A 13,448-nucleotide genomic window follows, 5' to 3' on the forward strand; every position below is an offset into this window, starting at 1 on the left:
GGCGTATCGGTATCCAGGAATTACTTGCGATTAGGTGTGTCGAGGCTTGTCCCCGTCATTGTGGTTTTCCTCCGTGTCAAGTCTCTTGCGCCAATCCGCCAGACTCTCGCTGAGGCCGACGCCAACAGCAGTATCGCTTTCCTTCTTGGCGCCAGAGGATCCATCGAAGTCAAAGTTGGTGCTCAATCGATAGTTCTTGTTGGTTGCCTCCCACTGGCTCCGAAGGGTTTCAAGCTCGTTGGCAAGGCTGTCCAGGGCTGCGCTGTTTCTAGCTTCCAGACCCCCGTTTCCGTTTCCGTTTCCATTTCCATTCCCGTTTCCGTTTGTACTTCCATAGACACTCTCGCCTTCGGAGCTCTCCTGTCTCGAATGCCCTAAGCCCAGGCCATTGGCACCGACAGCCACTTCAGAATTCACACTGGGCACTTGCCGGCTACGCCGACGGTAATTATCGACAGAATGCTCAACCTGGTCCAGCAGGAGGGCCACCTTTTGCTCAGCATCGTTTGCACGCTGCTCAAGGAGAGCATTCTCAGATTGCAGCTGCTCTAGATCCTTTCGATGGCTGTTCAACCTTTGTGTGGCCGCTTCATGATGCTGATTGGTCTCCTGTAGCTCTGTTTGAAGGCCGGCAAGTCTTTGCTCCATTTGGGCTGCGGACTCTTCAAGCTCTATCTCGAGACTTTGGATTCGCGCTTGGAGTTCTGCTTTCTCGCCCTCCCAGTTGGTAGAAGTCGAGGATGTTCCGGCTTGAGCGTTGTCCTCGAGATCTTCTATCTCTGTCTTCAAGCGGGCATTTTCCGTCTTATACCGAGACAATTGGTCTTTGAGTTGCTTAAGCATCTTCTCGGTGCCCTTGACATAATGCACGGCGGACTGATAGTCACTCTCCAGCTGCGATAGTTTCTCGCGCCAAGCCGCCTCAGACTCTTGGACTTGAATGGCAAACGCTTGCTTTGTTTCTTCATGGGCGGCAGATGAACTGGCGAGCTGAGATTCAAGGTCACGAACGCGATTCAAGTCAGGTGAGTTGGCCGGTGAGTTGATCCGCGGGTTTGTAATACCACGAGTGCGAATAGAGGCGGTAGGGCTTATGCCTCGTTCGCTCAAAATGTCCTTGAGCGCATTGTGCTGCACGGTCATGGCATTAGTTTCGAGTTGCTGAGCAGCTAGTTGGTTCTTGAGATCGGTATTGGCTGCCTGTAAGCTTTGCGTATCACGTAAAGCAGATTGTAATTGTCTTCTGATTGTGACACCTTCGCGACTTGACTGTTCCTGGTATTGTTCGAGCCCCGCAATACGCTCTTCTGCGCCACGTAGCTTATCGGCTGCCGCCTCAACTTCCTGCTGGTATTTCTTGACCAGTTCGTTTGAGGTAGCGAGTTGGGCCTGCAGAGCCGCAATTCGTTCGCTATCCGCTTTGCTCGGGCCAGAAACATCTCGAGCCGAGATCTTATCAAGACCTGCGAGAACTGCCTGCCGGGTTGTTCGAACTTCTGCTGCGTGCTTCTCCGAAAGTTGCTCAGCATCGCGAAGACGTTGGGTGGTAGCTACGAGCTCGGCAGTGCGAGCTTCATGCTCAAACTTAAGCTTGTTGAGCTGCGTCTCGATCTTCTCGCGCTGATTCCGTTCTTCTGCAAGCTTGTTTTCTAGAAGGGCTGTAGAATCCTCAGAGGCTACGATAGCAGCCCGAAGAGAGTCGAAAGTGTCGCTATGGTCTTTCGAGTTCCCAATAGCTTCATGGTATTTCTGCTCCATGTCGTTCTTCTCGATACGGAGTAGTTCGACAGTAGCGGCAACCTCGGCGCGAGCTACTGAATGTTCTCGCGCTTCATGTTGGGCAAGATGCAGTTCGGCCTTGAGTCTCTCAACCTCTGTCGACGTTTGCTGTTTGTAGCTTTCGAGTTCTGCCATGCGTTTCTGGGCAGCATTCGAGGTGTCATCTGCCAACAGGCGAGCCTTCCTCTCCGAGTCGAGCTCGCTCCTAGCGGAATCGAGTCGTGATTGAAGGTCTTTTTGAACATGCAGCGCAGAAGCAAGCTTCCTACTCAGCTCACTCGACCTAAGCTCAGAGTCATCCTTGGGACCATCGAGCTGCGGGGTACTTGCCGAGCTCCCACCCAGGTGCGCCGCGAGTTTGGCCTTGGAATAGATGGCTTCTTGGATGGCGGCATCACGTTGCTTCTCTGCCTCGGCAATCTGCTTGGCAGCGACAACGGCTTGCTTGTCAACTGCGGTCTGGACATTGGCAAGCTCGGATCTCATTGCTAACAAAGCCTCTATGAGTGGTCGATCCTCATCGTCGAAAGTCTCAGTGGCCTTGTTGTCAAGCAAAGGACTATACGAAGTGTTGGGGACGTAGCCAGCCTTCCGTGCCAGCTCCAATTCAGAAGCATACCAAGCATTTCGGTTTCGGGCAGAGTCCAGCTCCTTCAGAAGAACGACTGTTTGCGAGTTCCTTCCTGATGACCGTCTATTGATGTTATTGCTGGGTTGCCTTATAGGGACTGGTGGCGAAGCTGGCCGAGGCGCGATTGTTGGTTTGATCGAGGCATCTGACGTACCATCGGCCGGGCCTTGAGGTCGACCTTGCGGGACTTGTTTGACCTTGGACGCATCTCCACTCACTTGATCCTGCCGTGAAGCAACACGTGGTGGTTGTTGGACGGGTGTTCGTTGGCCGTTGGATGCAGGGCTATCAACCTCGCTGATTACTTCTCGTGTGATCGGTGAGCCAGAGTGCATCGTTCTTGGCGAACCGGAAGCGCCACCACGTTCTGCCGATTGCCCCCTAACTCGCGCCACTGCAGAAACATCCACGGTAGGCCTAGCAGGCATCGGGCCTTGAGGAGGGGGACCCGACGGAGGCATCGCTGAGGCTCTCGGAAGCTTTGCGTTTGCAACAGCGGGCTGCGAACCTTCAACCTCCACGCTATTAGGTGGTGATCGATGACCGTTGGGTGGAGCAGATGGCGCTCCCACAATCATCTTTCTCGAATCCGATGGGCCGTTTGATCCGTCTCGTGCAGGGTACGGACGATTACCCTCACTAGCACTCGGTCTACGTGAGCCTTGCACTCGCGGAGGCTGCGAAGTCTGTGGCGCATCGTTCGGGTATCGAATCTTTGAGGTGTCCAGAACATAGAGTAGTCCTAGATCGCTGACGGATGCGGTTGCTGAACTTGGCTCTCCACCAAGAACCACGATCGATTTACCAACCGTCGTCATGCTGTGGCCAGAGCGCGAGGAAGGAGAAGGCCCCATGTTTTGAAACGTGTACCATCGTCTCGATGAAATTTTGAAAGCCGCAAGGTCGCCAAGATCTGTCCCTTCCTCGGTCCTTCCTCCAAAGACGTACATGACATCGTCTACAAGAGCGGCGGCATGTCCTTCTCGCGGGGCTGGGATATAGCCAATGCAGTCGAATTGAGACCATTTGTTGGTCGCTGGATCGTAGCACCAAACGTCGTTGAACCACTTGAAACCATTCGTACCACCGAAGCTAAAATTCTGTCAGTAGCTGTTCAGGACTACTTGCAGTCAATACTCACAGATACATCTTGTCATTGAAGGTTATCATTGTATGATTCGTACGAGCTGCCGGCATCTTGGGGCTTGTCTCGCCATGGACTAGAATTTCCCAACGATTGTTTGGCATCTGGAGTTGGTTGAGATCAAATGCCGAAAGATCGTTCATAAACAGCCCCTCAACCTGACCTCCAAAAACGTAGATTTTAGAACCGAGTATATTGAGGGAATGGCCATAACGACCCGAAGGTCGTGGTCCGGACGGCAGAGCACGAGACCATTGTCTCGTTGCTGATCTGATTAGCGAATAAAAATGTATAGGTGCAATGAAGCTTACAAGTATTAAGAAGATAGAGCGTCTCGTCAAGAACATCAGACTCGTCGATCTTGGTATCTCCACCATACACAATGAAAGCATTGCCAACAAGCAAACTCGAGTGGCCGACTCTTGGGCCGGGACCTTCAGCAGTTGTCGCCAAGGGATAGCAGGCCATGTTACCTCCTGCCTCAATCATCCATAGGTCACCTTTGACAGTAGAGCCGTTAATTAAACCGCCCATCAAGTACACATCTCCCTCCTTCGATGACACAGAATTAACAGCGGCCCCGTATCGTGGGAATGGTGGAGGATGGGTGGAAGTATATGTTAATCGACGTTGTGACCAGGGGTATAGCGATGCATTAGGCCCATTCATGGGAGGCCCATTTCGTAACTGGGTAGTGTGTTAGCAGTTGCCAATAAGTCAAGACAGTCAACACTGTAGAGGAAATTGCATAGAAAACTTACAGATGGGTCGCTGGGTTGTTGAGTTGACTGATCAGCACTTCCACCACGGCGCCCATGGCCATGGTTTTGTGCAGGCCCAGGTCCCTGATCAGGGCTTCCGGCCGTGACTTCATTTTCTATTGAGTTCACGCTTCCGGTAGGGGTTGCACGATGCTGTAAAGAGCCCTTTTCAGCGGCGCGGGCGGTGATGCTTTGAATCGACCCTTGGGAGCCAGAACCTGCGTCGCGGCTGGCAGATTGCGACTTGTCTGGATGTTTCTTCGATTTGAACAGGAAAGCCATTATTTATCGCGAAGAGGCCGCGGTGCGGCAAGAAGTCGGTTCGAGAGCAGTATTTGTCGTCTTGCAACTAGGCAGGATGCAATGGGGGGGAAGTCGCGGGAAATCGGACGTTATCGTGGTGTAGCGGTCGCGTGTTAAGGATCACCAGGAGACAAAGCGGATATTCCGACTGCTGAGGCGATCCAGCCACAAACGTAGAAGCAGGTACGGATATCGATATTCGAATTTCGAAATGGCTGGGCCAGCATTGGTGAACGTGCTGACAGAACGCGAATTGTACTCTGGAGATTTAGAGATGTGGTCAACCTCCCGAATTACAGGGAGTCCAAGGTAGGGGAGGGGGTTGGCCTCGGAGTGGACGATGCGCTGTCGCACGCTGTTAAGCAACAAGAATTTCTTTTTGTATCGTTCTGCGTCCACGCAGTTGCTGGTTGTTTCAAATGGTCGTAAACATCAGGCGGCTTGAAAGGAGGATGAAAGAGTGACGATACGGCGGATAGAAAGCCCCCGTTGGGTTGGCGCAGCAAAAGATGTGAGATGGAAAAGCAGGTGGTGATGGTCAGGTACGAAATAAGTGACCAAAGCCTGCGACAGCTGCAACGGAACGGAAACGGGCAGCGCAGCGATAGATGGGGCTTAGTCCTTGCCTCTTCTGATGTGGATGTGGATATAGATTGGAGGACAGCTACATTGCTAGGTTGCTTCTTACAGTAGCCTCTGTGGCCTTTCTACACATCCGTAGGTGTTAGGTTGGTACTCACTTGTTGTCTTGTGCTGTAAGGGCAGATAAACTACTAAGGAACATTCTCTTCTAATCCCTGGAACCGATGGCCAATCAGATCTTGAGCTTTGATGTGCCCCTGGGCGGCCCTCGCCCGGCCCATCATCCTGGACCATATTAGGGGTTCCATTCTGACCAACTTAGAGTGCCAATGCAACAGACTAGCCAACACTTTGCATGGATTTGTGTCTAAATGTCGAGAGAAACAGATGTTTATATTTGCCTAGATCTTTTGAGAACAAACTATATGTGGCACATGCTGTTGACACTAGGCATCGAGGCAAGATTATTACGTGATGTTCAGCATTCACACACTTATACATGCGTGGATATGAGGTGGCAGTGTCTTCAAAGTATGAATCATGGCTAACATCTCTCACAATTCAATTCATATCGCAAAAATAAGAAGCACGGCAGTTATCAATCGCTGTCGCATCAGGATGCAATTTATTAGGCTGCTTGGTACACCTTTACGCGATTTGATGTCACATTCCGACTATTGTACTCGTTTCCGCAGGGTGTCTTTGTTCTAATGCATACAGAGAGGTAGTCTACTGTTTGTACTATTTTCTACGTATGGATCTTCCCTACCTCGAGAAGTGGAGATATCCCGATACCCAACGGCTGGGGACAACATAATGACAAGGTCCATCCAATTGCCCACCGACTGGTGTGCCCCTTTTGTGCATGTGTTCTGTACCTGACAGGAAGCCACTTTACGAATTGGTCATAGTTTCAAGTCCGCAGAAGAGCGCTTAAATTGTCACTCGTTCTATTGCCAATTAATACTCAAGAAAGAGATGATCAAGTATTTGAAGTCACACTGTACAGAGCCTTGGAACTTGTACACAATCATTTGGTTTCATACTTCCAAGCAATAATGGAAAGCGCCATGACCCTAACACATATATGTTAGTATGTATACCTACCTACTAAGGTATACATCAATCATATATGTACGTGCTCTCCGGACTACGCATGAGCGTGGGTTTAACTGCATATGATAAACAATACTAGATAATTGCAAGTCGAACTGCACCGACCTGATTTTATTGTCATGGGTGGTTCAACATGGAGCGTTACTCCTATCATTAGAGGCCACTGCGTCACTATTACTTACGTTATACCTACCTACCTCTTAGGCACTTGCTGCTCCATGTTACTACTCTAAGACTACAGACACGAATAGCATTATCAAAATATAAGAAGCCATCTACCCAGATAGTGAATGCTATGTAATCAACTGATAGTTGATTTGATATGACCTTGAGAACAAATTATCGTTTACTAGTACAATATGTATGAGAAATGGAAAGCAGATCGAACCAGCATCCATATTTGTGTCGTTTCATGTTTCTCGGACGCTAACGTGGTCAAACTCAACGGTCTTAGTACCCATGCCAAGTTTCCCGGTGATTACTGCTCTTTTCAACCCCACTCAATTGATGAAAGAAAGGGGCGAAACACTATCATTAGTACCACAGCGAATTGTGAGGATGACGAAGAGGGCGGTTAAACCAGTGTGAAATCGATGCTGTGATCCAACTTTAAAGTCATTAGGTATATGAATAGGATTTTATATCGATTTCACATATTCAAGAGCATATATCTTCCTGTGTCATCACTCACCTGAACCGGTAGTCGACTGTTGGGTCATTGGTACTGCCTTGTAGTGGAAAACTCGAGCCCAAAAGAGACATATCGCTGCGGAATTGCAAAGAATCAAATTAATAGGCAATGGTGATGATGACAATGCACCCGGAAGAAATATGCAGGTAGTACCTATTGGGTACCTAGTAAGTTATCTATAGGCAGGCATCTATTATCATTGAGTACGGAGTACCTACTTAGGGATAACATGTAAAGAACTCCGATTTCAAACAAAACCTCCTGAGGTAGCCATGTGTATGGTCTCACGCATTGCACTCCTAATGGCCTTCTTAGTATCTAACACCTACCTATATTACCTTAGTACCTTGTACTTTTGATTGGCAACTCAGCGCTCCGTTACTGACATCAATGCTTCAGAGCCCATCTGATGGTGGTTGGCCAAATAACCCGGAGTTTTCCATCTACTCGAGTTTGAACTGGGACAACGGATTGGACAACTGCAGAGATCGGTGCCTAACATGGAAACTGTTCAATACGGGACTTGGATTTACTACTAATGCAGTATCACATCGTTGCAATCAGATGGCAATTGAAAGTAACCAGTTGCTATGAGTGAAAAGGTAAACCGTTTTTTCTAAGATGCAAATTCTAATTCAGCATGTAAGCAACACATGCACAACTACCTAACAGTAGCCGGTCGTTGTTAGGAATTCCTAACTTTTTGGCGTTATCCTGGTCAGCCACATGGACTGTAGACCGAAACTCTAAGCCTCATATTTTACTCCTCTCGTTCACCTTCAAAAAAAATACCTACCTTCTGCACCCGACTAAATTTATCGACGAATTCAAGTCAAGGAAGTATTCAGTCGCGGTCTCAATAAACCGAGCACTGATTCGCAATGCCGGCTTGAGCTACACAGCAGAGCATGACAGCTGTGTCGCTACAATAGACGTCACTTCCTCCACATCTCTTTAGCCAGCTACCCGCACCCGCCTTACTGCAAGCTCCTCCGCCAACGCTAGACCCAAACTCCCGCCAACTCGTGCTCGTCACGACAACACGCGCTTCTTGGCCACAACAACACTGCTTCATAGGCAACGATAATCCGCAATAATTAGGTCGCCATGGCGCTGCGATCCGATATCAACGGCACCTCTGCGCCCACAGCTGAGCCAAATGGGGTCGCCTCGGCCACGAGACCCAGGCCGAACGGCCGCTCAACCTCGAACGATGCTACTAGGAGCGACGAAGACGGCCAACGGCCCTTGAGCGCACCAGGCCACCGCAACGGAAGCATAGCCCTGGAGACGAGAGATGATATCGAGCACCATCAGCAGACGCGGCCTGCGAAGCCGTTGCTTCTCAGATCGAAGAGTGACTACGCGCCACGGCCGATGGATGAGCCTGAGCCTATAGAAGAAGATATACCTGATTGGGGTGCTAGACACGGTTTTGAGGACCATTATCAATCTGAGGATATTATATCTCAACTGGCTAATGTGAGTTGAACTCCTCATTAATTCTTCCCTGTGCGCTAGTCGGTCAGTTCCGGTACACCCCAAATTCTGTATCATGCTCGATTGACGCAGGACAAAACATCCCGGTTACAATGTATGCTGTGGCACGTGGGAACAAACACCATACCCATCTGCGGACTTCTTTAACTGGTCCATTTGACCGCTTGGTTGTTCTCCCTGGGCTGTTGTGAATATCCTCATAAACACACACATACATACATGTACAGAACTCATGACAAGAGCATTCCGTCTTCGCGATGTCTTCCAGTTTTCAACCCATTAATCTAACGCTACTTTGCAGAATTGGTACATGTACTATACCGATAAACGACATGAAACGACAGGCAAACCGAAACCACCCCAGTACGAGCTCCAAGATTGGCGACAAAGGGACAGGTTAAAAACAGTATCCGCAGCTCTTGCGGTGTGCTTGAACATAGGGGTTGAACCTCCCGACCAACTTAAGACCAATCCAGGAGCGAAACTTGAGGCATGGACGGACCCGACCGTTCCCCCAATTCAGAAAGCCCTCGAAAACATCGGCAAGGCCCTACAGGCACAATATGAAACTCTCGCGATAAGAGCGCGATACAAACAGTACCTAGATCCTTCTGTCGAAGAGACGAAAAAGTTCTGCATCTCGCTACGTCGAAATGCCAAAGAGGAGCGTGTTCTTCTTCATTATAACGGACATGGTGTTCCAAAACCTACCGCATCGGGCGAGATATGGGTTTTCAATAAGAATTACACCCAGTATATCCCCGTATCTTTATACGATCTGCAACATTGGCTGCAAGCTCCCACTATCTTTGTCTGGGATTGTTCTGAAGCTGGCAATATCCTGAACAATTATCACAGATTTGTCGAGAAGCACGAAGAGGAAGAGGAAGAAGCTGCAGAGCGTGATCCCAACTACACAAAGACAAATTTCCGGCCTTATATTCACTTGGCTGCATGTGCTGTGAAGGAGAATCTGCCAACAAACCCTCTGCTGCCTGCCGATCTCTTTACTGCTTGTCTCACTACTCCTATTGAGATGGCTCTGTGGTTCTTTGTTCTACAAAATCCTCTCAAAACAAAGGTCAGTCCAGAGCGAGCGAAAAAGTTGCCTGGCCGGCTTCAAGAACGGCGAACACCACTTGGTGAGCTTAATTGGATCTTCACCGCCATCACAGATAGCATCGCGTGGACAACGTTGCCGCGTGATCTATTTCGCAAGTTCTTCCGACAGGATCTCATGGTGGCGGCTCTATTCCGCAATTTCCTGCTAGCACAGCGGGTCATGACTGTCTATGGCTGTCACCCTCAATCTTATCCTAAGCTGCCAGACACTCATCAGCATCCATTGTGGGAGACTTGGGACCTGGCTGTAGACATGGCGCTATCTCAGCTCCCTGCATTGGAGAAGAAGGAGAGTGAAGGCTATGATTACGAGTACCAGAATTCGAGCTTCTTCACAGAACAACTTACCGCTTTCGATGTTTACCTTACGAGAGGCGATGCAATGGCTCAAAAGTCGCCCGATCAGTTGCCTGTTGTGCTACAGGTCCTGCTCAGCCAACAGCATCGCGTCAGGGCCCTTATCTTGCTTGGGCGCTTTCTTGACTTGGGTCCATGGTCTGTCCAGCTCGCTCTAAGTATAGGCATATTTCCATATGTTCTTAAACTTTTGCAGTCTGCTGCAGCTGAGCTGAAACCCGTTATGGTCTTTATATGGGCACGTCTCATTGCAGTGGACCTTTCTTGCCAGCAGGATCTCATCAAAGACAGCGGCTACAGTTATTTTGCACAAATCCTCAAACCTTCTGAGGGGCTGCCCGTTGTAGACAGCGATGAACACAAAGCTATGTGCGCTTTCATTCTGGCAATGCTCTGCAAAGACTACAAGAATGGCCAGATGGTTTGTAATCAGACAGACATCATGACTTACTGTTTGACACATCTTCAAAATGAAGAGAACCCTCTCCTCCGACAATGGGCTTGTCTTTGCATAAGCCAGCTGTGGCAAGACCTTCCAGAGGCGAAATGGCGAGGTATCAGGGAGAACGCGTACGTCAAGCTGGCTTATCTTGTGAGAGATCCTTGTTGTGAGGTGCGAGCCGCCATGGTTCATGCCATGACCACATTCCTTGGCATTCCCGATCTAACAGAGGAAGTGGCTCGAATTGAGGAGTCGATCGCATGGACCATACTTGATATGGGGAATGACGGAAGTCCGATGGTTCGTAAAGAGTTTGTCGTTTTCCTGTCACATTTCGCTGTTCGCTTTGAAAGTAAGTTTCTAGTTGCAGCTTACGAACAGCTAGTTGAGGAGAAGGAGTATCTCATCTTCCCTCCCCAAGACGACGGCCAGGAGCACAAAATGGGCTTGCATTACGCAAGGCCGGAAAACCGCAACAAGGATGGCACCATCAAACCAATGGCCCACGGTCTTTCTCACAACACCGTATACATGGCCTTATGGAAGTTGGCTCTGGTTCTTAGTGTGGATCCTCACCCTGAGGTACAGCGAGAAGCTACTATTGTGGTAGACTATGTTCACCACGCGCTTCTCAGCTCAAAGGTCGGTGCTCAGACGCAACTCGTCATGGCCGAAATTCAAAAGCGCGCGACAAGACTGGCAAATAGACACATGACCAATACAAGCCAGCGGAACAATGCCATTGGTTCTTCCAACTCACAGCCATTGCCTTCACCTGGGATCTTGCGCCGAACTGCCAGTTTGCTCTTCCCGTCATTAGTCACCAATGAAGACAAATCGAGACCAACAACACCAACCCTGCCTCGATCACCCTCAATGAAACTCGTTTCGAACCAAGTGCCTGTGCCTCCCGAACAAAACGATCGCACCTCAGCGCAGGCATTATACAATGTTGCGCATGAACCATATTCAGGCGCATTCAAAGAGCGAGATTTAACAAAACCCCCCACACTCCCACTTAAGAGCAGATTCCTGGAATGGTCCATTGAATACTTCCGTGAACCACAGATGAAACCAAGCGAAGCAGACGAGCCGGGAAGCACCGAGTACAACGAGCGGCTCTGGCGAAGAGCTCGAAACGAAACCATCTTCCGAGAAACTCAGCCATTAAAGCAACAAGCGGGAAGCCACAAGTGGAACAACCAGCTTGGAATTGTCAATAACGGGGCTCAGCCTGCAAAGATGACATTTCACCAATTTGAGGATCATCTTGCTGTCGCAGATGAGGGCAACACGGTTTACGTATGGGATTGGAAGAAACAAGGTCGATTGAGCCGATTCAGCAACGGAAACCCAGAAGGTTCTAAGATCAGCGACATGAAATTTATTAACGAGGATGACCAAGCGATGTTGCTTACAGGATCTTCCGATGGTGTGATTAGAGTATATCGCAACTACGAATCGGACAGAGCCATTGAGCTTGCCTCTTCTTGGCGTGCCTTGACACACATGGTACCCAGCAACGTCAACTCAGGAATGGTGTTCGATTGGCAGCAGGTCACAGGCCGGGTCCTTGTTGCCGGTGATGTCCGAGTTATTCGAGTATGGTATGCGGCTTACGAGACCTGTGTCATGGACATCCCAGCGCGTTCGGGATCCTGCGTGACTTCTCTAACTTCGGATCAAATGACAGGCAACATGTTTGTGGCCGGCTTTGGAGACGGCGCTGTTCGCGTTTTCGATACAAGGAACAGACCTCAGGAGTCAATGGTACGCAAGTGGAAGGACGAATCAGATCGGCAATGGATTAAGAGCGTCCATATGCAGCGCGGTGGTCAGCGGGAACTTGTGAGCGCAAGCAGAAACGGCAAGGTCAAAATCTGGGATATCCGAATGGACAAGCCCCTGCATTCGTTCCAAACAACACGGGACACGCTCCGGACCGCCAGTACACATGAACACCTGCCGGTCTTTGCAGTGTAAGTATCAACTTTGGTGGAATCTGCGACTGGAAAGACAATGGGCTAACTTCTTATCAGGGGCACATCAGCTCATACCGTCAAGGTATTCAATCTCGACGGCCATGAGCTCTCAAGTGTTGAGCCTTACTCGAGCTTCTTGCAACAGAATCGTAGCTCGGCTATCTCAGCAACCGCATTCCACCCTCATCGTCCAATCCTGGGATGCGCTGCTCGAGGAGATCACCACATCAATTTTTTCACCTGCGAGAAATCCGAATCTATGTCCTCAAGTTAGCGTCCTTGGGTTAGTAGGTTTCACGTATAGTTAATCAGTCATGCGTCCAAGAATTTGAGACGGGATGAAATCCGATACCAGCATCAGGATGAGGGAAGGGCAATGAATGTTCTCTGTACAGTTGCATGTTGCATCATCAGGATTTCTTTTGATACCTATCGGCGTTATGGGGGAAGACAAGCGAGACGATTCAAAGTTGCGAGTGAGATTGCGTTCTTCGACTGACGTGTTTCTCAGGGCAACATTTTATGCGACTCTTTAAGTTAGTTTCGTTTAGACGAGGGATTGTGGCATTGATGGGATGTATAGTACACTAATACAAATTGCTATTAAGCATTCGTGAGCATGCGGCTTGTGACATGACTGCGTTCCTCGAGAATCATCGGTGACAGTCTGTGTTCCCTTTTACAATATCCTCTGCTAGACATTTGTCAATATACAAGCAATGCTTGTTCCATGCTCGCTGGAGTAACACAATTCCTACAATAGTGAGAACACTAAGCTTTCAGCATAATGGTCAGTATTGCTGAACTCAAGAATACAAATATCAACATGAAGGGTCGATGCGTGAAAGAAAACGTGGACATCTTTTCTGGGTCCAGCAACTCGAAGACGGTGGTGGTATTATTGGTTGGGTCGTGTGGTTGCAATGGTTGCGTGATGCTCTTTGAACCTTTGGGCGTGCATCTAGCCTATGAGCCTATATTCCACGCATCCACGACGTTGTTGCGTCGAAAATTTGATAGGACGAATAAACTGAAAGG

The 13,448-nt window shown here is 49.3% G+C and overlaps 1 protein-coding gene across 1 annotated transcript; it reads left to right on the forward strand.

Annotated features, from left to right (window-relative positions):
• The first annotated feature begins 7,811 nt into the window (after positions 1-7,811).
• EDB82DRAFT_496442 (raptor N-terminal caspase like domain-containing protein) lies at positions 7,812-13,083 on the forward strand. The gene is made up of 3 exons (XM_025733751.2): positions 7,812-8,489; positions 8,809-12,407; positions 12,468-13,083. The coding sequence occupies exons 1-3, from the start codon at positions 8,115-8,117 to the stop codon at positions 12,682-12,684; spliced, it is 4,191 nt and encodes a 1,396-aa protein (XP_025584626.2). The 5' UTR covers positions 7,812-8,114; the 3' UTR covers positions 12,685-13,083.
• Positions 13,084-13,448: the final 365 nt, after the last annotated feature.

The sequence above is a fragment of the Fusarium venenatum genome (genome assembly GCF_020744135.1).
Source record: "Fusarium venenatum strain MPI-CAGE-CH-0201 chromosome Unknown EDB82scaffold_2, whole genome shotgun sequence".
Classification (NCBI taxonomy): Eukaryota; Fungi; Ascomycota; class Sordariomycetes; order Hypocreales; family Nectriaceae; genus Fusarium; species Fusarium venenatum.